Below are 26,957 nucleotides of genomic sequence, written 5' to 3'. Positions count from 1 at the left end.
TGGGAGGCCCAAGTCCAGTATCATACACTACTTTTTAAAGAGCCCGTCTAATATAAATGACTGGGGTATGTGGACTGTAATGATAATTACTTCTGGGTGTTAGAATGCTTATCATATCATTTTCTATGGCAATTGATTTATATGGTTTATGTTAGTTTTGTTAGGTAAAAAGCATGTTGGAGTTGTGTTCAGCTGATAATCCATGAAGATAGAGTTGCAAAACACCTTTTCAAAACTTCCCTCACTTAAACAAAAAACCCCCTTGAGAAACTACATTGCAACTGAGGATGCGAGTTTGGTTTGATTATTGATTTTTGGTGGTGTTCTTAATGGGATTGCTATTATCTTCTAGACTGTTTTACATAGTATTATTTACACTTATTTAAAAAGAGTGGCTCACTATATGCATGGGCACCATCTATCCTGTTTGTTGAATAGTAAATCGGTTTTGCAGAAGGGAAAAATAGCATGTAATTATGTAATTTTAAACTGTTCTAGCACACGTGGCTGGGCAGCCTACATTTTGTGAGTTCTTGGCTTTATTTTTTTCAGTCTCTGTGTTCATTTTTTTGTGATCGTTATACTATAAATGGTAGCCAACTTCTTTAAATCCAAGGAGTGTGATTCTATTTATTTTTATTCCAGTCTTCCCGATAGGTGGATATTTTAAGGAAATCTAGGTATGGAAAGTACCTGTTTGAGGATGCAGCTGACTGGGAACACCACATGTCGAACAGAGTACTTGTGTGCTATAGCCAGAGGATTTGAAAATACAGCAATGCATTTTCTTGATGCAGAAGCAAAACATAACAAAACAAGCCTGCTTGTCCTGAATACTTTTCTTTATGTTTATCCAGCTTTTTTTTTTTTTCCTGTAGTCTATTGCGTATGTCGAATGTTCCTATCCTAAACTTATCCCAAGCAGCATTTGGAAGTTCACTTGAATAACTTAGAATTTCATAAATATTGTTTGGAATGTATACCTTGAAAAAGGCAGTTTCATCTTCAAGGTTGAAATACCTAAATGATAAACTTTAAATATTAAAGGCCTTCAAAATGCCTTTAATTCTTTCTCTGGCAATAGATAAAATGCCTTGAAGTTGCAATTCTTCTAATTTAGAAAGTCAGCAAAACAAAATTGGAGCTTTGGCATTATTATATTGATGTTAACAACACAAGTAAATGGGTGTCTCTTTGGCTCACTTTACTGTAGAACAAGAGTCATGAAAGCCAATGCGCTGTTTGAGTTTTCCAAGAGGTTGTGTAATGCTACTGTGTTTTGATTATTTTATCTTATACAGGTGACTAGAATGATTTATCTAATGTCAAATGTCTGAAGTAATATTTGAAAAACTGTTGCATATGTCTCACAATTCATTGTACTCTGTTACAGTTTTAATCTTTCATTTGCCAAATAGAAAATGGATTTTGACACTGGAGAGACTACCTTAAACATTTGCAACAGTATCTTAATTTGTGATGTCTCAGGTCAGCTAGTGATGACAAATGTAATTTTTCTCCTATGGCTAAACATGTTCAGGAGCCAAGGAATTTTTAGTGCTTTAATTTTGTAATCCACTACTACTTCACCAACGGTCGCCCCACCCTCCCACAGAAAAGCCCAGTTTTTGCTTGGGAGAAGACTGGATGATATGTTTTGTGTCAAATATGTCATGCTTGTAATTGTTTTATCACTGAATTTTATCTTCTAGCTTTTGCTTTAGTAAGTCAACTTCAGAGTCCCTTTTTCCTTATGCTTCCATCCTACTCTAGTTTCAACACAACATTTTTGCCTATGCACATCATGGTTTTGCTTTGTGATAGTATGTTCCATACGGTGCCATCTGCTGTCTTCTTTCAGGGCTATCTTCAAGAAGAAAAAGCCACAGAACAGCTTTAAATGTTAGTTGAATGGTACTTTTACCTGGGAAGTTAAGCAGTATCTCAGTATCTAGTATGTTGTGCTGGAGTACCCGTGGATATCATTTGCGCATTGGAAAACACATGGAAGATGATTCCAAAGGTTCCTTCAAGAACCTCCAGGAAGGTGCTGTGGCTGATAAGACAGCAGTTCAGAGTGTTTTGAGTAAAGCCTGTCTCTGAATATCTACAGTATGACAAGGTGCTGCTAAGCTTGTCTTCACCAGTATAAATTGGCCTTATTTGCGTCTAATCAAGTGGAGCAGTTCTGCTGAATTTCCCATTATCTGTTGGACATTCCCTGGGATAGTATTCTGCTGTGTTAACAAGTTAAGGCAACTCACAGAAATCTGTGAAGCGCAGGTGTCAGGATTTGCAGCTGAATGCAGGGAGAGGGAAACTCTCCTTTTCCAGTGGCAGTGAGCTACTGTATTGGCACATCGTGTACCCTGATCCGATCTCAAGTATCCATGAGTTCTCTAACCAACAGGTCATGGGTTACTGAGGGGTGAACGTATCAATAGTTTCTGCTAAAGCTCTTCTACTGTGCTGTAACTGTTTAAAAGTTCTGCCAGAAACAAGATTGTCATTGCCTAAATGGTTCTGTGGGATGTTGGGGATCTACAGAATCCCTTTTCTGAATCAGGAAGGCTAACTCTAGTTTTCTAATTTAAATGTGCATTTGTGGAGAGAGAGTTGAGATGGCATACAGTCTGGTGGGGACTGAAGCGTGAAAGGTCCTGGAACAGGCCAATTTAATTCATGTCTGGAGAGCAAGGAGAGAGAAGATTTAGGATTGTGTGACCTAAGAACTATCCCTTGAGAACTTCTGCTAGGTCCTTCCCAACAACTCTCACGTATCCCCTGCAATACACCTCTTTTCAATCCTGCCTGAACTGCAACTGATCCTCTTGCTTTAGTGTGCTCTTTTCCCCATTCCTTTTCATGGGCAACCAGATGTTCATTTTACCTTACCCCGTTTCATGTGGCAATGGGGGAGAAGGGGAAGGCATGGTACCTCAAGCCAGTACTTGTTATTTAATGAAATGGCATTAGAAATGAAACTCATCCCTTTTACTGTTCATTAACATAAGACAGAAGGGCTATAGCTACCAAACTGTATACTAACGTAGTCAGCTGGTCAAGGAGGTGATGTGTTCTGGAAATGACATGCTCCTGGAGATATGATAGGTGAGGCAATGGTGGGTGTAGTCTATGAATATTTCTGTAATAGCATTCGTGGCAGAAAGGCATCACAGCTTCAAAATGTGTGTGTAATATTAAGCCTAGCTCATCTTAACAGTGTTCCCCCACCTCTACATTTTTATTGTATTTTCTTTTTTTTAAAAGCTCCTTTAAGGTCACTTCTAAACATTAATTGGATTTTACTAAAGCGACAGAGAAGCACAGTGAAATAGTTTGATAGCTACAATATAGTAAGACTAAGCAATACTAGAAATTCCATCGCGTAATGAGAAAACAAATGTGTAATTTTAATTTCACATTGTACATGGCAGGAATTTACTATTAATTATAAATACTGTCTTAAATGCTGAGCACTGTAGTCACTGCAGTACACTTAATCTGTAGTGTTTCTGTGAGGATACCTAATAAAAAGCAAATAAAGTTTTGTTATTACACTTTTGTGTTTCTTGTGCATAGTCTTTAAAGAAACATTGGTAACCAGTAAGTACAGTTCTTAACAGGTGGAATTAAAATCAGTGAAAACTTGCTTTTTTTTTATTTAGACTTATTTGAAACAGTATGAAAGATATAAAATAAATGTAGTGGATAACTGATTTTAAATTCTGCTTGCCATACTTATTTCAGAATAAATCAGACACTGAAAGTGGATCAAGAATGCAACATATAGTTGGAAAGGTAAACTCCAGTCTGTATATTGTAGGGAAGGATGAATACCACTTTCTGTTGTCATCTACTTTCCTGGTATTTGTTTATTTTATTGGTGACATCCTATTCCCACTTCAGTTTCCTCCAGTGTGAGACTATGCAGTCACTTTGCAAACAGCTGGAAGTCTTTCTGCCCTCAGCTGGGGGCCACCATCCCTTCTGTTAGACTGTATTGATAGATCATGTGAGTACTCCTAATCTGCTTCAGAGAAAAATCAGGTGAAATAGTTTAGATCATCTTTAAAGTGGTTTGCTTTTTAGCTGTGATTCAAGCTAATTTGTCTGATTTGGGCACAGAAGCAGATTAGGAGTGCTTCTGCACTCCTTTTGACTAGCAAAGGTCAGTTGAAGGATAACTGTTACAGTTAAATTTGGGTGAGTGTGTAATTGAGTACCAGGCATCCTGGAGTTGTGAATCTCCACACCGCCACCCTTTTGCACTTTGGGCTATGTTCATGCCTTTTTCTTTTCAGCTTTATTTGATTAGAGCATAATTAGATCTATCTCTAGGTTTCTGGAAACCCTGGGCGTATTGTTTGGTTTGTTCTGCAGGTAGGTATATATGTATACCTATATACATACATAACCACAGCAGAAAATTGCCTGATTCCTGCTACATGCCTGATGAATGCAATATTTATGTCTATTTATGCCAGGTTACTGAGGGGTTAAGCAGAATTTGAGCAGACATATTTAAGTTAGATAAAATTAGATCTTTAACCCAGCCTCAATCACTGGACAGAAATTGTTCAAGTTAGATAGACTGTCTGGTTCCGCTCTGATGATGCTTTGTATTATCCACTCTGAAACATTAATTTTTATTTTTTCAGCATTCATTGTAGTAAAAAGGCAATAAGTCAATATTGCAACAAATGGAGCTGAACAGGTGCACTATGAGAGGTCCAGCTTCTTGGACTAAACATAATCTACATACAGAAAGGACAATTGAAAGAAAGCATAGTCAGAGAATTCAGGTAACTGAGAGCTAGTTGCAGGAGAAAGAATAGCAGGTGCATTAAGAGATATACTAAAGAGCAAATATTTAAAGAATATTGGATGAAACACTACCTTATTTTAACTTGCTAAACTGACTGAGACTGCTGACATGCAACAGCAACACTGTAGATTCTTTCAATTTCTGTGAGCTAACAAAAAACTCTGTTGATATAATCTGTAGAGTGGTTTGATATCTCATGTCTGATTCTGGCTGGACCTACTCTTTCTCATGTTACACGGAAGTTCAAGCAACAGGCTGTTGCTGATTGAGGGGTGAACACAATAGTTTCTGCTAAAGCTCTTCTACGGTGCTACAACTGTATAAATGTTCTGCCAGAAATAAGATTGTCATTGCTTAAATATTGTATGGGATGTTGGGGATCTAGAGCCTTTCTAAGGGTCCTGTTTACTTTTTACCATGTCTTGTATTTTACAGGGTAGGAATGGTCTGCCAGGCCACCTTGCATCCAGACTGATTCCTTAAATTTCACTTAATGGGAAGTGATTGTGAAGTTGTTTCAACTGCATTTTGGTGTAGCTAGTACTTCCATAGTTGCCACTGCATTGTAGCATATGGATGACTTTATTATGTAATAGAGATGACGACTGTGCCACATACTCCCAAATAATTAAAATATAATTAAAGTACCCGCAATGAATAAGAAATATCCTGCATTTTACTCTATATTTCAGACTATTACAAAAATTAGTATTCTTTTCTGGGTACATATTAGATCTTGCTACAGGATAGCAGGTAGTATGTTTGAGATCAGTTTAGTAAGAGTCCACTATAGTTGTTTAGGTGTTACAGGTTGCTTTGTTCTATAGTAGAAGACCATGAAGAAAGTGGCTTGGGAGCTAGCCATCCTCTGTTCCCAGTCACTTCTTGTGAAGCAGTCATGTTCAGCCCATTGATTTCTGGTATCACATTTCTCACAGAAAGAATATTTTGCTGCTTAAAATATATTGTTCAGCTAATTTTCTTTTGAATTCCTTTCTGCTGACCAGATCCTCATGTACCAGCCTTTAACTTAGAAGGTCCTGAAGTTAAGCTGCCTCCATCATGTTAAAAAAAAGTACAGTGTGAATCTGTTTCATCTGGAAGAAACATCCTTCTTGAACATATTCTTGAATTTGGTGCAAAGCCTTCAGAGTTGCAAGATGCAGGGCTGATGCACCACAGAGTAGCCCAATAGCACTCAGAAAGAAACAGACGTAACGCTATAGGGCCTTTTGAGTTTGTGGTAGTTAATATTGTATTGAGCAGAGAAGTGAAGCCTCTCAAGAAGCTGAAGCTGTCAAAAGATATGGAACCAATATTGCCATCAGTATTGATGCCACTCATAGTGTAGTATCTGCAGTGAAGTGTTATGTCCAGTAGAGAAGAAAACGAGCATTCAGTTTTCCCCTGTAGGAATTTCGAATGATTCTGTTTGCATCTTATCATTGAAACCTCTTGGGAATTTTGACTGTCCCAAGAAAAAATGTCATCATCACTTTCTTCTTAGGTCTGAAATATTGTTAAATGTTATGAATGGCAGACTTCACTGGCGAAGTATGTCTTTTAGTATTGATAAAACTAATGCTTTTCATAATAATTTGCCTTGAGACGTGGAATAGTTGAAAAGCAAGACAGAAAAAAGTCATGAAAAAGCCTAATAGGCATCAGAGGAAGTGTCTGAAACTGTAGACAGATATACACCCACTACCGTGATGATGGGAAGCATATCGTGGCTTCAGATGTGGTACATTGTGTGAAAAATATAAGCTGTGGTCATGAAATGCTTTAAAAAGCTTGCAGGTCTTTAGCAAAAATATTGAAGATGCCCTGGGCTCTCTGAAGAAGTTGGAGCGACTGTATGCTCCCTGTAGAATTTCATGTCATTAAGCTACTGGCAGCATGCAGTTCCTGATTTTAGCACTTGCTGAGCGTGACATCTTATTGCAGGCAGTGAAAATACCATGCCAAGTAGTGGCAGTAGGAATGCTGTAATCCTTCTCAAACACATTGGGGACATTCTGATATTCTTAATGGTTATTCTTAATGGTTATTCTATAACCATTCTGGTATTCTTCAGAATTTCCATTGAGCATAATTGAATGTTCGACCTGAAAAAATAGGTGCCTTTCTGGTTGTGCCAACCAGCTTTTTTTTTCTGCCTGGGCTTTCTACTGTTCTTTCCCATCAGGGATTATTCTAATGGTACAAACAGGAGGAGTTCCGTTGCTCAGCTGGATTCCAGGAACAGAAACTTCTTCCTCCTTTGACTCAGAATTTCCATCTTTTCTGAAGTTAGTTGGCCACATCACTGCAGAACTTCCTGCCATTTTGTTACCTCAGCATACTAACTGTCCTTCATATAGCAAAGGAGTCTTCACCACGTTTTTCAGAGAGAGAGAGAGACAGAGTTCAGAATTAGGAAATCTGAACTCAAAAGCAGGATCATGACCAATTTTGAACCTGAGGAAACGCAGAATGATAGTACTGCTGCCAATTCTCTTATCAAACATTAGACTTCTGGTTGACAGTCAACTTGCAGGATGTGTATTTCTCTTTTCAAATGGCCTTACTTGCAACAAAACCCCTAAAGATCAGTTGGGCCTCCCTAAATGTAGGGCACTCTTGGGAGCTTTCACCAAATACTTGCTATTAGTTGAGGCTTATCTCAGAACACAAAGAGTAATTACGTATCCATATATTTTGAGACAAAAATCATAAAGACTAAACCATCAAAAATTCCATATTTAACCCCCTAAAAACATCAGAATTAGGACTATATTAAGCTCTGCATCAGCCAAAGGTTTTATTTTTTCTTTCTGGTGGACTTGACTTAATAATCATCTTTCAATCAACTTTAGTAAGAACTGTGCAAATATGTTCCATGTCCCTTGTGAAAGACTGAGTAGAGTTAATGTGTTCATGACTCCTGGGTGTTTGTTGTCCAGTGAGGTGTAGAAGCTTCAGTTGAGTGTGCAAAGTGATAACATCTTCCATATAAAACTATGGTAGGTGTGCGTCTAGAGAAATTCCAGAAAAGAGATTTGTAGACACGTAAGTACTTGATTATATATAAATGTTCTAACTGGGGATAATTCATGCAGTGTATATTTATGTTTGTATTAGATTTAAGACCTAATAAAACCATTCCGCTGACATCAGCTTAAGTTAAGAAGAAAGGAACATGAGATTTTTCTGAAATAAAATTGCCTGGTTGCTCTTCCATTTTGCAGAGTTATGTCAGTTTTGGCTTAGGTAAACGGAGGACCACCCTTTGTCTCACTGGTTCTCACACGTGTAGAGCTTGGTGTATGTTTTCTCCATTCTTACTGTGAGGTCTGTAACACCTTGGTTTTGGGTTGTGGGCAGTAGAAAAGGCTCTTTACTTGTCGTAAGTACTTTTGCCTACAGGTGTTGCTGGTGCAAAATTCTGATCTTTATTAGTTGAAACTGGCTTAAATGTCCATACATACTTTCCAAGGTTATAAGCTCAACACAAGTAAGCATTTTCATGATGAGAAATACTACCGTAGTGCATTGAATTCATTATGTGATTGATGGGGTACTGTCCTTCCATTTTAAAAACCATATGCAAAACTCATTGTGGTAATTGCTTATTCATAGATACAGGCTTCAGAATAAGACTTTCAGGATGTTGTGCTTGTAGTATAATTTGTAGGCAAGCAGGTGTTTTAAAATTTAATATGGAATACTGTATATTTGTTTCTTCGTTTCAGTGGAAGTTACTGAACTTTCTCATTAGATTTTCCATAGAAGTGTTGCACTGAATAAATTCTTCCTTTGGATGCAAAGAATATGTCAGATATGGAGTCAATCTGCAACTATCTTTTTCAAGAATCTAGACTTGCCATCTCTAATTAGATGCTGTATGGCAGAATTGATTCTGTAATCTACATTTGCGTTAAAAATGGACTCCTAGAATTGCTCAGATAGCTTGTAATGTTCACAGTTAGTTTGTATCATGTCATTTTTCCAAGTTTGCAGATGTGAAAATTTTGTGCATCTGCAGCTGAAGACTTTTAGAGCACAGAAGCCTTTATAATTGCAGGCTTAGAAAATTTTCAACAGATTCTGCTAGTAAGGAGATTACATATTCTCAGATGGCTATAAAATGCCAGATAAAAAGTCTAGATGATGGGGCAATAGTAGCATGAAATTGATAGGGTTTTAGACAGTCAACATTCCCACAAGAAGCAACACTGATCTTGTGCTCTGTTGTAATGGGAGGGTCAAATGAATTCCATCGCCATCAGTGTAGTTTGCCTTAAATGTTGTTAAGATCTGGATGAAGTAACTGTATTACTTACTGTACATGTGCTCTTTTCCTTTATGTTCTTACTTTCTCAGTAGGCTGAATTTTATTTGAATGTTCATCTTAAATAGTACTTTTGTCAAGGAAATACTAAACTTAGGAATGTCAAAGCCAAAGACGTCTCCTTATAAATATAGCAGTAATTGTTACTGTGGAGTGCTGGAGAATTCTATAGCTCCTGGATAGAGCAAGTGATCACTGTGACTAGCATTAACTAATCATCTTACAGCATTACTTTGTGTCATCAAAAAAGCAGTTCATAGGGTAGAATAAAAATCAAACCCAGGCATGAACAGATTATGTATTAGCAGTACACAACACATAACTGAAAACTTTGCAAGCTTTATTTTGCAAGTTGCCTAGTTAGGCTTTCCAAATTAATGTTGCAACTAAAAAAAAAAAATTATGCCGCTGCTCAGTTATTTTGCTGTTGCTGCATGTGCTCTGTTCTGTGCTGAAATTGAAATATGCTTTGAAAATGAGAACCATATCTTTATTAACTCATCTTTAGTTGTCTACTGAACCAACTATATTATAGGTATCTCCAATAGTGCCTCAAAATTAATGGTACTATGCATAGAGTGCTTTTGTGATCATTAGAGCATCCCCCAAAAGGTTCAAACTACAATACCAACCTAATTTGGTGGTTGGGACTTTGAATTCTGAAATGTACAAAGACTTAGGATTGTTTGATGATTCCTTTAAAGCTTAGCTTGGAGGAGGAGACAGTTCAAACTACAGACCTGACAGAAAGAGGTAAGGAGAACAACAGAGCATCACTTTTCCTCCTAGAACGTCAGCTAAAATAAGAAAAGTCAATGCTTACTGGTGTGTCATGGTTTAAGCCCAGCCAGCAACTAAGCACCACGCAGCCGCTTCCCCCTCTCCTCTCCCCCCTCCCAGTGGGGTGGGGAGGAGGAAAGGAAAAAAAATTAAAACTCGTGGGTTGAGATAAGAACAGTTTAATAACTAAAGTAAAATAAAATACACTACTAACTAAGAATAATAATAGTAATATAATAATAATAATTGTAATGAAAAGGAATAGAACAAAAACAAGGAAATAAAACCCAAGAAAAGACAAGTGATGCACAATGCAATTGTTCACCACCCGCTGACCGATGCCCGAGTAGCGATCTGCCCCTCCCAGCCAACTCCCCCCTGTTTATATACTGGGCATGACATTCTATGGTATGGTTTGGCTAGTTCAGGTCAGCTGTCCTGGCTATGCTCCCTCCCAGCTTCTTGCACACCTGCTTGCTGGCAGAGCATGGGAAACTGAAAAATCCTTGACTTAGGATAAGTGCTACTTAGCAACAACTAAAACATCAGAGTGTTATCAACATCATTCTCACACTAAATCCAAAACACAGCACTATACCAGCTACTAAGAAGAAAATTAACTCTGTCCCAGCCAAAACCAGGACACTGGTGTTAGTCAGTCAGGTCCTTAAGAGCTCTTCTCTGCTGAATGTTAGCATGTGTGTGTCTTCTTCACAACATGGACTGAGTCTTTCAAGCTTAAGTCCTTCATTAGGCATGTGCTTCACATAATTTTGTTCTTTATTCTTCTCAGGTCTGTCTCAAATTGACTTACCTCAAGGGGATGAGGGAGGATGAGAGGGAGTCTTGGGAGATGGGTGAACAGTTCCCGTACCTCAAGATCGGATGGGTAGGAGAAAAGGGATCCTTTCCTTCAGGTTGGTCCTGTCACATAGTACTGCATCCTATTTAGTCACTGTAGCCAGCAGCGTACTCCAGTTCCTGTGTCTCCTTGGCTAATGTCTAGCTAGCCAAAAAGAGGGTTGGATAAAAACCCTAAATATCACCTATTCTTGCTGCTGCTGGAGATGGAAGAACTGGGGAGGACAGTGACACCCAAGCCTGAAATGCAACCTTTACCCAGCACTGGCTGTTCTTGTCTCCATTCTGATTCCTTCCTCAGTTGCAGCCCCTAAATCTCCATGATGCGGGCATAGGCAAAAGCAGCACTTTTTCTGATGTTTCCCAGGGCTGTTTTACACCCCTATGAAACCTATAGATAGTTCTAGATACCATGACGGTACTGCTGTAGAAATACAATACCACTGTGGTGTGTTTCAAACACAGTTTGAAAAGTACCAAGATAGTAAGAAGGTTGTGTGACTATGGTTTGTGATACTCACTGTTCATTATTGGCTCTCTCTGTTCTGGCTGTGCTGGTTTTGGCTGGGATAGAGTTAATTTTCTTCACAGTAGCTAGTATGGGGCTATGTTTTGGATTTGTGCTGGAAACAGTGTTGATAGCACAGGGATGTTTTAATTACTGCTGAACAGTGCTTACACACTTAAAGCAGTAAAGGCCTTTCCTGCTTCTCACCCCACCCCACCAGCGAGTAGGCTGGGGGTGCACAAGAAGTTGGGAGGGGACACAGCTGGGACAGCTGACCCCAGCTGACCAAAGGGGTATTCCGTACCATAGGACGTCATGCTCAGCTTATAAAGCTGGGGGAAGAAGAAGGAAGGGGGGAACGTTCAGAGTGATGGCGTTTGTCTTCCCGAGTAGCTGTTAGGTGTGATGGAGCCCTGCTTTCCTGGAGATGGCTGAACACCTGCCTGCCGATGGGAAGTGGTGAATGAATTCCTTGTTTTGCTTTGCTTGCATGCACAGCTTTTGCTTTACCTATTAAACTGTCTTTATCTCAACCCATGAGTTTTCTCACTTCTACTCTTCCGATTCTCTCCCCCATCCCACCGGGGGGGGAGTGAGTGAGCGGCTGTGTGGTGCTTAGTTGCTGGCTGGGGTTAAACCACAACAATCCTTTTGGTGCCCAACGTGGAGCTTGAAGGGTTTGAGATAACAACAGATTTGATTGCAGTATGCTAGATCGAATTTATAGCTGTTATTGCTGTTTAGCTATTAATGGGCAGGCTTCTGTGCTTGCCCTGGGGCTTGCTTGCCTTACTGTATATTAGAGTCTAGTGCTAGTTAGTGGCTGCTTTTTGCTTTTGCTGCTTGCTGTGCTGCTGTACTACTTACCATCTTACTCTGCTGTGCTTGGGAACATTTTGATAACAGCAACGGCGATGCACTTGGGCTGGCAGATGGCCAGGGCATCACTGCTGTTTCTGTGCTGCTGTGCTGGACAGGCTGGAACTCCAGTGTGAACCTGAGTCAAAGGAACTGTGACTCTCCATTCTGGCCAGAAGGGAAACAGTTTTACATGGTTCAGGCTTGTCCCTAAAGGAGTAGAGTGCTATGAAGTGGGTAAGTGGTATCAGAGCATAATACTGGCATCTTATGACTGCTAGACCATACTGTCTGGTGGACTGCCCATTGCTGCCACTTTGTCAATGCCTGAAGCTGGCTTTGATATGCAGCATTACTCATCAAGCTTCTCCTTATGATGCATATATTTATATTTACATTTTAACTTATTTTTGTTTGCAGGTTACCTAGTGGGAGGTGAAGTGAGCACTTCCCCCCCCAAGTCAAAGTGAGGTGCTGTAGTTAAGCTTCTAAATACTTTTTTTAGGTTTCTGTGGTCAGAAGGTTATTTCTTGTTCTCACCTATAGGTCTTCTCACAGTGAAAAATTAACGTACCTGTAGTATCGCTAATAATTTCTCCTGTAAAGATATGCCCATCTGTCTCTGCATGCTTTCATTTGTGGCAAAAGAATCAATCACTTTTTGAAAGAAGAGGTTAATAGATTTGTATCTGTCCAGAAGTATATTAGGAGGGAAGATTAAATTCTTACCTCTTAAGCGGTAGAAGTAGAATGCTGTTATGTTGCATTTCAATTTTGGGTGGTAATTTATTCCTATTGAAGACTTAATGGGATGCTGCCAAAGCACAAGACAGTTGTTCGCATCCTTCTGAAGTCAGTTATGAAGCTTTACTAGTTCAAAACACGGGGAGAATGTCAATATGTATTCTTCTTGCCTATTTCATTTGTTTAACTAATCTTTTAATGCTCTAAAAGTAAACATTAGTCATACTTTTGTAGCCTCTGTGAGTTTGAGTCATGATTTAAAAATCTGAAAGTAATCCATGTTAGTGTAATATCTTTCTTGTTTCCTTTTTAAAGTTCTAGGATAACAACATTGACTGGGTTTTCAGTGCGTTTTAAGTCCGGTCCAGAGCTGACTGGGTTGTACATGACCCATGCAACATGGAAGTCCTGCTTTGTCTCATACCGTACTGCAGGCACTTGGCACTAAACAAATTAACAATAGACCTTGCTATGCTAAGATAAGAGGCTAATTTTACAGGTACAGCATTTCATAAATCACATTATAGTTGACAGTTCAGAACTGGAAAATTAATTAATATTTAGAAATGTAGTCAAATGGGAATAGTTGCAGGCTTATTAGAAACAAATGTCACATTGCTGTTTGATACAAAGATTTCTAGGGCAGAACGACTGATGTTTGTGTGAATTTTCTTATATAAACATGACTAATTACTTTTGAAAGTTCACGGTTTTATCAGTTAGTGTATCCTTATAACTGCTTATTTAACATATAAGAGAGTGTTCCTGAAAATACTGCACTCTATTTTTTTATTTACGTATTTTTAATGTCACTTGACTGATGCTGTGATAGTTCAGTCAGTGGAAACAGGCAAGTTTGCTGACATCTGGACTTGAATTTCAGGTTTTTTTGTTCTTTCACTGTGTAGATGAAGAAATCTGCTCATGACCTCTGTGTGGTTGTACTTCAGATATTGGACTTGTACTGATTAAAGAAGTAGGAACTTGATGGGTCTTACAGTCTTGAATGGCATTAGCTTTATTCTGTTGAAATGAATTAGTTCAAAGTAAACCTGTGATATTTTGGGAAGCCTAGATATACGAAAGAATTTGATGTAGTTTTAAAATTTGTGTTAGAAGTGATGCATGTTACTAAGTGGATACTTTCATAAAATAGACAAAATGACAAATACACATAAGCTTTTCTAGTCTTGAATACTGTCTTTGGAAGTCTTTCATGGTAGTTTGCTCATCTAACCTGTTGTCTGTTACGGTATTCTATTTAGTCATCTGAACTTCTACTTAACTAATGAATATAATCTTTAATACTTCTTTAACCAAGGAATTTCACAGTTATCTAAATTCCAATTAGAATATCTGTCAGGAGGGTTGGGTTTGTGGATGTTGCTTGTTTCAGAAGTTGTGTTCACCCAGGCTTTTCTAAGCGTAAACTTTCCTTACAAAACTTTACAGCATCAGTACCTGTAGCCTTGTGAGTTTGGCTTTTGAATGATCATGAAACAGTTGCAGTTTGGGGTAACATGCACTGCAGTTGTTCTTGCTGCAGTCTGATACCTAATTTGAAGAATTAATGGACTTTGTAACAGTTGAAAGGTTTTGCTATCTGAAGTTTGAGAAGTTGGAGAAATTATGTGCCAGAAAAGTGGAAGATTAATGCCTTGATGGCAATCCATCGATGTTTTTTAATGGTATGTGGGCAATGTGGAAGACTGAACTGAAGGTATGCATGGGAGGACTTCTGTTCTACAAGGAATTTTCTGCAGCAGAGAATGTACAAACTTTGAAACTTCATCTACATAGATTCTTGCTGATTGAAAGAAGGGAATATGTCAAGGCCATTAGTTTGATAGTGTGAACAAATAGACTGATTTACTCTGTTGCATATTATTACATTACGTCACCTCTCAATGTTACATGAAATAGAGCAGCAGCAGATGTACTGGGTAGCTATCCTGTCTCAGAATGGGAGTCTTGCATTGATTCTTCCATGATCTAAATTCTGCTTAAGTGGTATTCTGGATGTGGTAAATAATTGATTGATAGACTATATTTGAAAACTAGCTTTAAAAAGGAATTCAGAAAATGACAAGAGTGTTTGTCAGAGTGATAGGAAACTTTTTAATGTTTACAAAAAAACCCAACCCCAAAACTGTAACATTTCATCTGTGTATATGCACTGGCTGTAGAAATGAAGAAAATATAGTGGTTAGTAACTGAGAGCTTAGTAATTTACTTTAAAACTCTATAGATTTAGAGAGGACCATTGTACTTGTATACTAAATGAGATGCTAAAGTTTAATTGCTTTCTCAGTCTTAGAAAACAGATGACTTAAGGTATGCCTAAAACTTAGGTTCTTGACTTTTATCTTCCCTCCCCCTTCTTTTCCTCTATTTCTTTCTAGGTTTAACTATAGATCAACACATCATCTTGCATCCCATGGGTTTTATGAATTTTTAAATTGGTTTGATGAAAGAGCATGGTATCCACTGGGAAGAATAGTAGGTGGAACTGTAAGTATTGTAGTAATAACTTAAAGATGACTTTGTAGTAAGTTTTTTGAACTTTCAATACAAATTCGACATTGTTAAAAGGAGAATCTTAATAAAAAATGCTTTTAATTGTCAAATTGCTGCAGAGGGAATAGCAAGATGTTTTTAATTTTTAGCTGCAGGAACTAAGACAGTAGGTTAACATGCTTTAGTCTTTATTCAACAGGATACTGTGAACAAGAAATACAGAACTGAGTTCTACTTCCTTACATGTGAACTTCTAATAGTAATAAATAAGGGTATTATGACTCCTGTAATTCTGATACATGAAACAAAAAAAGAAAAAAAAAATTTTTTTAAACAGTTATCTAAATCTCTTAAGGCACAAGTTTTAATCCAATGGTATATGCTGAGTAGACTTCATATGTGTATGGAAAATGTTAGGATTTCACTGGGAAAAGACCTTTTGAAATTAAATCAGTGGGGCACCTGTATGAAGCATCAAGAGTAGGTAAGATTGGTATCAATGCAAGTTACAAGACAGGAAAGGTGTACGAAACAATATTGTCAAATTGGAATACAAATATCGTCCATTGGTAGAACAGCTTTAGTAACACTAAGTAACACAGCCACTTTTTACTTAATGTGTGAAAGTGCATTAAAACTTTTTAATTATAGTACGTACCATTTAAATGCATTTATGAAGTTTTTTGTAACAATTAGATCACCATTTGTTTTAGTGTCTTAGAGATACTTGAGACTCTTTTTATGTAACATATACATGCATTTTTTCCATACCTGTCTTATATGAAGTAAAAACCCTTAGGAAATAGAATTGAAATGGTGATTGCATACATTATTTTGCAAGTCACATGGTATATTATGTTTTAATAGTTTATCTTGAAAACCAGCTCTCAAGTATATATGCAGGGGAACATTCTGTCATCTGTTAATTTAATTTAGTACAATGCCCTTCTTAGCTTTCGAAAGAAACTAAGGCAGGTGAAATACATATTAACTTTTCTAGTACATATTGATTTTTCTAATGTTGATAAATGTGGGAGGGTAGAATTCCTATTAAGAATATTTTAAAGTTCTCCAATATTCTATGATGGGTTCAATAGATTTGTGTAAGTCTATGCTACCTTTCCTGGAGTATATCTTAATTCAATTTTATAGGACTTTATTTTAATCCTTCATATCAAAGATGTCTACAGATGTCTTGCAAATATATAATACTCAACTGACTGTCCATCAGCTTTTCAGCTTTAAAAAAAAAAGATCTTGTTGATGCACATTTTCTTTCTCCATGGGTAACAAGAACCGAAAGAATGGCGTGGTATATTTTGGAGGAAAATAGATAGGGCTGGGAAATGTTGTTGGGTTTCTTTTTGTTGTCTTAGGGTTTTTGGGGTTGTTTTTTTCTTAAAGCTGTTAGCTGGCTTGAAATTCTCTTGCAAACTTTAGCTTCTGCTTCCATACTTCAATGACAAATTCTTCTCATTATATGATAAATGTCAAGCAAAATAGGATATTATCTGTATGCTGCTTATTCATTTACAAAATGGATTATATATAATTGTTAGAATTTGGATAAAGTTTAAAGAACCTCTGGTATTCAGCGGTGTCGTCAAAACATGATTAAAGTAGTATTAAAGTAATTCCATTAGCTTTACCTGCTCACTGCTTATAGCAGCTTAAGAAACGACTGTTTCATTGCAAATTATACAAATAAACCTACCATGATCGTTTTCTGCAATAACCTAGTGGGTTTTTTTCCCCCCCTGTCCTTTTAGGTATACCCAGGACTGATGGTGACGGCAGGCCTTATACATTGGATTTTAAATATGCTTAACGTTACAGTCCATATAAGAGATGTATGTGTGTTCCTAGCACCAGTTTTTAGCGGCCTTACAGCTATTTCTACTTTCCTGCTCACCAGAGAACTGTGGAACCAGGGAGCAGGGCTTTTAGCTGCCTGTTTCATTGCCATAGTTCCAGGTTACATATCCCGATCAGTAGCAGGATCATTTGACAATGAAGGCATAGCTATTTTTGCACTGCAGTTCACATACTATTTATGGGTAAGTAATTGCTGAGTCTTTTGCTTTGGAAAGGTTTTTTGTTTCCTCCTCCAACCAAATGACTGATTTTTCTTAGAATCCATTGAATTCTTATCTGCCTCCCTCTCATCCCTCTTCCACTTGGCTCTTCATCAGACAAGTACTGAGAAGTCACATGATCTGAACCACTCCATAATCATGCTCTTTAGTTTGCTGTGTAAAAGTACTGTTCAACTGAAGTATGTGTGTCCTATAGTAGTAGTAGTAATAATAATGATGGTAAGTCTATAAATTTAAAGCAAACAGAAGGGTTGTTTCTGTTTTTCAGTTTGGAGGTATAAGTATTATGTAAGCATCAAACTTTACCCTCCTTATTTAGCTGGTGAAAAGCAGTAGACTGTGAATATAAAGTGCTTTGAATTGTCTTCTGGAGAAGCTTTTGACTGTATGGAGGGTCTGGGCTTTGACTTAAGCAACCAAATTAAATACCCAAAGCTGTCCAGAGCAAGATATTAATACTGCTTGCATGCTTAAAAAAAAAAGTTTGATGTCTTTTAATTAGCCTACTTGCTAGTGCAGCTTGTCTGTCACTCCTTAATCTGTATGTAGAATTGCATCTGTAATGCAGTCTTGTATGAAGGAGTTTAGGCAAGCTGGAGTTTTTCTGGACTGTTGCATTTATTTTGGAAATGTCACAAATAGAATGACTATATTGTTAATTCAGCATAGACACTGTATGGTACTGTCCCCTGTACATTCCTTGAATGCATATACTTTTCATTTTGAGTGTCTCCGTATATATACATGGTCATTACAGCTTTTCTCATGATTCTGTCAAGAGTTCTACTTTTCATAAGCAGATGCATACTCACAAGTTTTTTTAGCTTTAGAACATTTCAAACTTGGGATATTGTTGGTAGGAGTATAACGGAAGGGAATTCAAGTTTTTCATGACTGAGTGACTGGTGTTACTTAAATGCAGGTTTTTTAAATCTGGACTTAGAATAAACTGCAGCTGTAAAGGTGTACTGTATTTGATAACAATAATAGAATCAACCTATGTTGTTGCTTTATAACAACTGAGACATGATAGCAGTTATCTGTTCTTATGGAACTCATGTTTTAACTAAACTGCATAGTGCAGTAATGTTTGCATGAACTCTTGTAGAATTATGTGTGAATCAAATATATTTTATAGATAACTTTCTAGCTTTATTTAATTAAATAAATTTATTTAATTAAAAATTTAATGTTTTTTCATTCGTATTTTCCCACACCACAATTACCACCATCAGTTTTGGACAAAATCATACTGCTGGGCCAGTTTATGGATCCTACTGAACCTTTAGTAGTATCTGGATGCTCTCATTAACCTTAAGTGAGTTTTTCAGAATTAGCTCTTTTTCAGAATAGCTCTTTTATCTATAATTGCAGAGTTGGGTCTGATGCCAGCCAAAGTAAGCCATGGATAGTCTACACTTAGAATTATAAAGTGGTCTAATGTCTCAGAGAAAGTAGCACAGAGGTGTTGCAACTACTTTTCTACCTCAGATCATGAAGCAGAGTTGCGTTGCATCCTGCCTCTGCTTTAACTAGAGAGATAGGTATAAGCTGTTTTGTGTGTGAATGAATTGCACTTGTGGCTTGGTTTTATGGACATCAGTACAGAAGCATACAAATATAACTTGATACATGCTAAAGAAGTTCTCTTGACAGTTGTTTTGGAATGAAATTTTGGAATATTGTCCAGTATTTGTTTGTCATTCATAAATACTTGGTTATTTTTAAAGGTGAAGTCTGTGAAAACTGGGTCGGTCTTTTGGACAATCTGCTGCTGTCTATCCTACTTTTACATGGTAAGCCTCTTATATATATATATAATAGCTAAACTATTTGAGTAGGGCTTACATAGTCCATATGTTGATGAAGAACAGAAGAAGGAGATTTTAGTCTTTGTTGGAGCCATAATATAAAATAGTTGCTTCATATTACTAGTAAAACCTTAAACATATGAGTAAAAAGACATAATAAATATTTTGAAATTTGAAGTATTTAAATATGAAATGAAATTTCAATTAAAACAATTTTTTGAAAAACTCTTAAGTGTTAATAACTTTACTTACAAATTTATCCTATGCTGTGAATAGGTACTCTGATTCAGTGGGATTTTTGTTTTGGTGCAGGTGAATTAAGGTGGAATTTTGATATTCATGTGTCTGTGTGTCACTATTACTAAAATGAAATAATAATATTTAAAATTTATGGACAAAGTTACACTTGTATAACTTTGAAAGCTATTTCTTTGGGTATAATTATGCCATAAAGTAAAGCTTACCACCAGAACTGCTGAATGAATTCAGTGTCAGACTAAACAACCATAAAGTCCCTTTTCATTCGTGATCTATGAAAATGGAGGCTGTTGCAGAGATGTTCCTAAGGGCTAATAGAGGGGAAAAACAGTAGTAAACTTGAGGAGATAAAAGTAATATCAAAATGGAGGGAATTGGTTTCCCTCCTCCTCCATCTTCTGAAACCTTAGACTTGAAGAATTTTCCTGTATGAGTCAATCAAAGGTCCTTTTTTCCCCTAACTGATAAACTACTTTTTTTGTGGCTATATGAAAAATAAATTAGCCTCAAAGTAGCCAGTGGTGGGACAGTCAGGCTAATTGCTTGGTGTCAGTTAAGATTGAGGTCTCAAATATTGCTTTTCTACAGTCAGTAACTAGGCTTGCAAGAAAAAGGAACTTATGAACTGTTTTGCATGCCTTAATTTAAAGTACAAGGTTAATTCAGAGGTTATCTGGATGCTGCCTAGATTTCCTCTAGCTTTCATGTTCATTGGGTTTTCTGGGAGATTTTTGCTGTTAATATAGCAAATAATAGCCCTGTATATGTCGCCAAAGAGGATAGCTATCTCCTGTTAAGAGTATATTTATTTCCTCCCCTGTTTCTCCTCCTTTTTTGCCAAGTCATTAAATAAACAGCCACTTCTTTATACACAGCATTGCTGTTTATATAGCATTACAGTGAAAAGATCCTGTAGGTTTGGTACAGACTTACGTGCAGCACAGAATCAGGCAAGTAAGTTTTTGAATTGTTATATCTATATACCGTAGGCTTTTTTAATATTGTGCCAATTTATTGGCAAGATCCTCTAAAAGTGCTCTTCATAAATATGCAGATAACAAATACAATACTTTTACAATTTTACTGCTGAAAAATCACACAATAACAAGTTTTTCCTATCTTAGTCTGACTAGTGTCTTGGTCTGTGGGATTGTATGAGAGGGAGGGGATGGGATCGAGAGCATGCAGGGTGACAGAACTTGTGGAATCAATGTCATCATCATGACATTCAATCCTTGAATGTAAATTAATGTTTTTTCTTTTATTTTTCCTTGCAAGTGCTGTCAGCTAGTGAAAGGTTAAGATTTGTCTATAGCTTAGCCTCAGTGATGAGATGATAGAATTTTACTGCTTACAGAGTGTACCTACTTCATCCCTGGTGGTGGCTTTCCATATGTTTTCTTTCCCTTTGGGAAAGAGTTTTGTTAAGATGCCCTTGTAGACATTTTGCTTAGGACAAAGCATAACTGTACTATTCGTTATATAGTATTCATTTGTCTTTCTCTGATGGAATTAGTTATGTTTTCAGTGTAAGTTGAAAATTAAATCAAATCACAATTTTGAAGTAGTAAGAGTCAGTCCTTGCATGGGGAGTTTGGGGAACAGCTCCTTCAAACAGGAATGGATATTGCATGGACTGACAGAAATCTTTCTTGATAACTAAATCTGCTTAAAATATATACCTTACTCACAGTGGTAATTTGACTCATAGCATTGCATTGCATCCCATAAGGAGAAGGTTTTTTTCCTTGCATTGATATTTTTACCATTTATTTGACTTCAGCAGCTTATGCTTCGGAGAGCTTTTTATGATGAGGAGGTAAAATAAAACAAAGCTTTACATTGAAGCAATCCTTGTAGGAGTAATAGCGTGTTTCCACTCTTTTTGCCAATCTATGAGAATGCCTCAGTTTTGTTTGAAAAGTTCCAAAGTGCATCTTCAGTTAAGTACAATCTTCAGTGCTTAGATTTGGTTTAATATTTTGATAATTAGAGATGCAGGTCTCTGGTCCATACAAACTGTCTGCGACCTGCTTCATTCAAACCTTTCCCTATATATGACAGTGTCCTGATTGCACATTTGTTCTTACTCTAGTCTGTCTTACCTGTCTCCATATAATATCTTCTCCCATTAAATAAACTTGCCTTTGTGAGCCATGATACTTCATGCTAGTAATTTGGCAATAGGATCATGAGAATCTGAAATGAGTTTCTAGAAGACTTAGGAGATTTCTGTTCTACTTGTTTCACGTTGTCTGAATTGGTTACCCCAAATTTTGAAACGCTGGGTTTTGTAGTATTAGTGTCAAAAAACAGTAGTACTTGGCCTTGTCCTTATTTTAGAATCTGTTCTATAGAACATAGTCATTTGGGTTTCCTTTTGGATTCTAGGGCTTTAAAAATATCTACATGAATCTAAGCCCAAAAGTACAATTAAAGTGAAAACCACACTAGCTACTGCATTCTAAAAATGAAGATCTAGGGTAGGCATGGTACATATGGAAGAAGTCTAGACTATAATTTGACAAGAGGACATGTGTTAAAATACAGATTGTCTAGTCAACATTAGCCCTTCTAAATATGTTAGAAATTTAGATAACACATTGTAATGATAGCTCTTTAAATCTTTATCTAAACCAGCAATCAGTGATACACTGATAACAATGTAGTGTTTCAGTTTTAAGTACTTCATACCAGTTCTTCTCAAGTGCTGCTGTTACTACAGGTTTGCAATATCCATGATACTGTTGTACACCATTCCACAGTGCTCAGCCCTGCTTCCTTGTGCATCCACCCCCTTCCTTTTGTTTCTTTCCTTACACTGCAACCTGCATTGGCTGCTTTGCTCCAGGAGTTCTGCTCCCGGAGGTGTACCTTGCTCCCCTTCTCCTCTCTGGCTGGAGATACTGTTTCCTGTCCCCACCAAAAAGTGCAGAGCATGGTGCTAAATTTGTATGTCAAAGGAAAATTTTGGATCCTACATGGGAGTCCTACCGCTGCCTTGTGCTGCAGCCTTCACCATGGGAAAAAGACCCCAGCATCACATTCTTGTTTGCCAGCATGACCAGATTAACCTGGGAGGAGGAGGAGGAGGAGATACAGGAAGGATAGCCTTGAAAATCCACCAGCCCATTTCCAAGGTCTTTAATACTTTGATATGTGGGGGTTTTGTTAGTTTTTTTTCTTTTTTGATAATAAATATTGAGAAAGATTCTGATGGTATTACTAGTAGTTCTGACTGCTTGTCTAGGTGGGGTTTGTGTTTTCTTGTTAGACCATCAGGATGTATAAATCCAGCATTGGCTATCCTAAGAATTTGCAGATATTTTCAGATCTAATTTTCTATTCTGTTTCTCTTAGGTCTCTGCATGGGGTGGTTATGTTTTCATCATCAACCTTATTCCACTGCATGTGTTTGTTCTGTTGCTGATGCAGAGATACAGCAGGAGGGTCTACATCGGTAAGTTAAACAATTGCTATTTTTAAAAAGTTGTGCAGCAGAAATTACGTGAATTATTGTGACATATATGAGAAAAGACATAGGGAGTTTTAAGCAGCCATGTATGTTTTATATAACCTAGACTAAAAACTAGTGTAAGAGTCTGTCCACTCCACGTGAATCCTTAAGGTTTTATTGGGTTAATGGGTCCACCTTCCTTCCAGTTTCAGGAATGTGTGAATAGTAATCTTAGGAGACTAACTTTTTAATTGATTTGCCTGACATTTAAATACTCTGTAAACTGTTTTTACAGAGACTTTACCAGTTAAATCAGTTGGCCATGGTGTAGGTGTGTGAATGAAATAAATAATAAGCAATTCGGGTATTCAAAGGGTTGTAAGTTAGCTAGAACATTTTTGATTCCCTAATGTGAAATCTTTACAATAGATAGTTTGAGAACGTAGTGTGAGTTGAAGTGTAATATCATAGTATGTTTCATATTTGTAAATATATTTTCATTACCCATTTTAATACTGTTTTATCTTTGTATTTTTAATTATTTTAATGCTTTTTTTAGTGCCTGCTAGAGAAATTACTGTATTTACATATGTATTCAAACCATTATATACTATAATATTTACTCAAGTTCAGTTTTGTATTTTTGTTACCAAAACTATAAATATTGGTTTCATGCTTCTTTGTTAATCTATTTATGTAATTCAGAAATGGAAATTCTTTTAAAAAAAAGAGAAAAAAGAAGCTCTAACCCACCTTTCATTTTTAATGTTAGTATTACTTCATAACTTAACGGGAAAGTAATTTATCTTGTTTTGCTTTTAAAATTGTTTTATTGAATATTTTCATTTTCCAATTTCTGTGAGTTAGGCAAGAGAAAATTACATCTACTAATTATAAAATCCTGAAGCGATGTGGTAACCAGAAACAATAAAGAATAAGTACTCTTGCTTTTTCAGCTTTCAATAAAGTAGTCTTTGAACTCGTCTGGGGAAAATTGTACTGCAGGTTCATATGAATTAAAGGTTTTGGCAGATGTTTGTTTTGCAAATAGCTACAGTGTTTTGAGATGTTACTGCCCTTCAGCTGTGAGGGAGATGTACTTCAGCAGAGTTGTCAGAATGAAAATGTGATTGCTGCTCTGCTGTTTCATTGCAACTGCTGGCTTAATTTAAGCTTCCATGGGAAGCCTTACACACAGAGAAGTCTGTACGTCTTGCATTAGTATGTGATTTCTAGGTTTGTTTAACAGAATGTTTTTGTAAAACAGGTAAGAATGTTCAAGCACTTCTAGGAGGAAATTAGTACTTCACTTCCAAACTATTCAGATAGGGAGAGGAGTTTACAAAAGCTCATTGAAGTAGGGAGAATAAAGATATTTTTGGAGTTTCTGTGATATGTAATTGCTAGTGTGCCTGCAGCAGTCTCATAATTCTCAAAAAACTACCAATGTGCAGCTAAAACTTTTGTAAACTATTGTCAGCTCACAGTAGCTAGTAAAATCTGCATCCATTTTACTATTACCGAGAAGTTTGGGGGTTTTAATCTCTACATCCGTTGCTTAATTTTTCAAACTAGCATGAGCCTAACTTTTGTAACTGATGAATGTTTAATCTTCTATATTATACTGAATGCTTAATGAATGTTTAATCTATTATATATTAGATATATTATATGATATATTATAGCATAAATGTAGAGAACAATATTTGGTAGCACCACATTTTAAAAAAATAACGATGGTGTCCTGGTATATATTTTTCATATGGATGTTCATACACCAAGGAAAAGGTTAATGGGACATGATCTCATATGCCTGGCAGTGTAATTCAGAATCATTTAATGAGTAAAAATTTCCCTGAACGTGAACTTTTTGCCAATTTTAAAATATTTTATTACTTGCAGGTAGATGAATTTATCAGCCAGATAGCTTCTGACTCACTTGGCATCAATGGTGATCATGCTACCTACATTTGAAAGCTTAAGCTGTGCTTTTTTTTTTTTTTTCCCCCCCTGTCTTGACAGTGGTCAGTATCTTTCATTTAGATCTTACTAGCTTAATAATTAAGAACAAGTGCTTACAATTCCAGTGTATTAGCAGCGCTTGTATAGGTAAATAATCTCTTTATTCAGATACAGGAACCATTGATGTTATTTTCTGTTACTGTACTTGTAGTTTCTCTTGTAGTTTATCATATGTTTAAAAAATACATGGTTATACATTTGGAAAGGTACCAGTATAGATTTAAGTCATGCTTGCACTCTTAAGAGACTTGGTAATTTTCACTTCAATTTGATTTTTTTTCTGTACAATTTTTTAAAGTTCTGTATACTTTTCAGAATATTTAATAACAAAACATTTAATTATCTTCCAGAATTTAAAACTTAATTTCAATAATTCCTTGTTCTATGTCTTGGATTTTATCATTTGAATAGTGAGGAGGCATACATTTACATCAACTACTTCAGTATTCTAAAACTTCAGATGATGAGTGTTCATTTCTGGTTATTATAATCCATTAATTGAAAGTATGTGGTCAAGTATTTGATTGTACTCTCTGGAGAAGTTTTTCAGTAGGTTCTTCATGTGTTTGTGCAGTGTACAGCAACTAAAATTGTTTGTAAAATGAGTTTATCCACAGTAGTCAGAAAGTTTTTGTTCTTGACCTAGTCAAAGTTATAACCATGAGACTAGCTTGCAGGGATCAAAATTAACTTCTTGTTTTTGCAAAGACCGTGCAACAGTAGAATGTAAAGGAACATGGAAAGTGTGTAATGATATATCACCTTGACGTATCTAAGTTCCTAGAAAAAATGTGTTGCTGTGTAAATTGCCAGTTTTTTTTCAATACCAGGCAGACATATGTGATAGCTATTTGAAAGAAGTTGGAGTAAAGAAGGGGGGGGGGGGGGGGGGGGGGAAGGGGGAAGTGGGCATAGAAAGTATAACAGTTGCAGGACTAGGCTTAAAAATGATGATGTACAGTGGTCTAACAAATGTGAAATGTAGTGATTTATGCCAATCATTGAACTTCCACAGGATGGCAGTGTTGTAACACTTTCATGGTACAGTAAATGATTTATGTTGTAGTGAATTCTTCAAAAATTGAGCTTCCTACAGCAAAAATGTATTTCAGTGACATAAGAGGGCATAGAACGGTAGCTAGGCCAAGTAGTGCAATAGAGATGCTTGAAAGAATACACCAGAGAAGACAGCAAGTGGTTGGAAGTGTCATCACAGTCACTTCTGTGACTTTTGGAAAGCATACAGTAGCCTGGGAGCATAATCCCCCAGTGAGACCACAGAGGTGCTATGGAAACAATACCACTGGTAAATGATGCGCTCCCCAAACCTGTTTTCATGGAGGTTAGCAAAGGATTGTATGAGAACAGGGATCTCGTCATAAGATCGAGGCCGTAACAAAGACAGTGGTTTATGATTTGTAGGAGTGTTTAAAAATCTGGGAGGTGGATTATTGCTGTTTGCCAGTGAAGGAACAAAACTTCATTTGGACTTCAAGTTGGCTGGTTACTTCAAATGTAATTAGACTCATGGCTGTTTAGAGTTGGTATTTCTCTCTTCCCCTCCCCTCTCTTCTTCACCCTGGAATACTGAGGACCAAAACCCTGTCAAAATGAAGTATATGGATCGTAGTGCATACATAATAATCATTCATGTTATTAATACTAATATTAATATTAATTATGTTCTTGGCCTCTACTTTCTGGGGGATATGAGTCCCCATGATTGATATAGATCTATTAATATATATGCTTAATATTAATTTTTAATTCTGTTGCTTTTCAGTTTCTTGGGATGCCTCTGCTCTTGTCTTAAAAAAAGAACAAGTGTACTTCCTTGCATTTTCTAAATAAGTAGTGGACTCTTAAATGTTTCACTTCTTTGAT

General features: G+C 36.7%; 1 protein-coding gene across 1 annotated transcript in view; it reads left to right on the top strand.

The window, feature by feature from the left end:
* Window positions 1-26,957, top strand: part of STT3B (STT3 oligosaccharyltransferase complex catalytic subunit B) — a 54,629-nt gene that overhangs the window by 8,520 nt on the left and 19,152 nt on the right. Inside the window, exons 2-5 of the mRNA XM_050891578.1 lie at window positions 15,315-15,423; window positions 17,199-17,486; window positions 19,256-19,321; window positions 22,955-23,054. Coding sequence (XP_050747535.1) covers window positions 15,315-15,423; window positions 17,199-17,486; window positions 19,256-19,321; window positions 22,955-23,054 — 563 coding nt within the window. The remainder of the gene's footprint in view (window positions 1-15,314; window positions 15,424-17,198; window positions 17,487-19,255; window positions 19,322-22,954; window positions 23,055-26,957) is intronic.

Source organism: Gymnogyps californianus, chromosome 2, assembly GCF_018139145.2.
Source record: "Gymnogyps californianus isolate 813 chromosome 2, ASM1813914v2, whole genome shotgun sequence".
In the NCBI taxonomy this organism is placed as follows: Eukaryota; Metazoa; Chordata; class Aves; order Accipitriformes; family Cathartidae; genus Gymnogyps; species Gymnogyps californianus.
The sequence above is the reverse complement of the archived record's forward strand: the minus strand, read 5'-3'. Positions and strand labels throughout refer to the sequence as shown.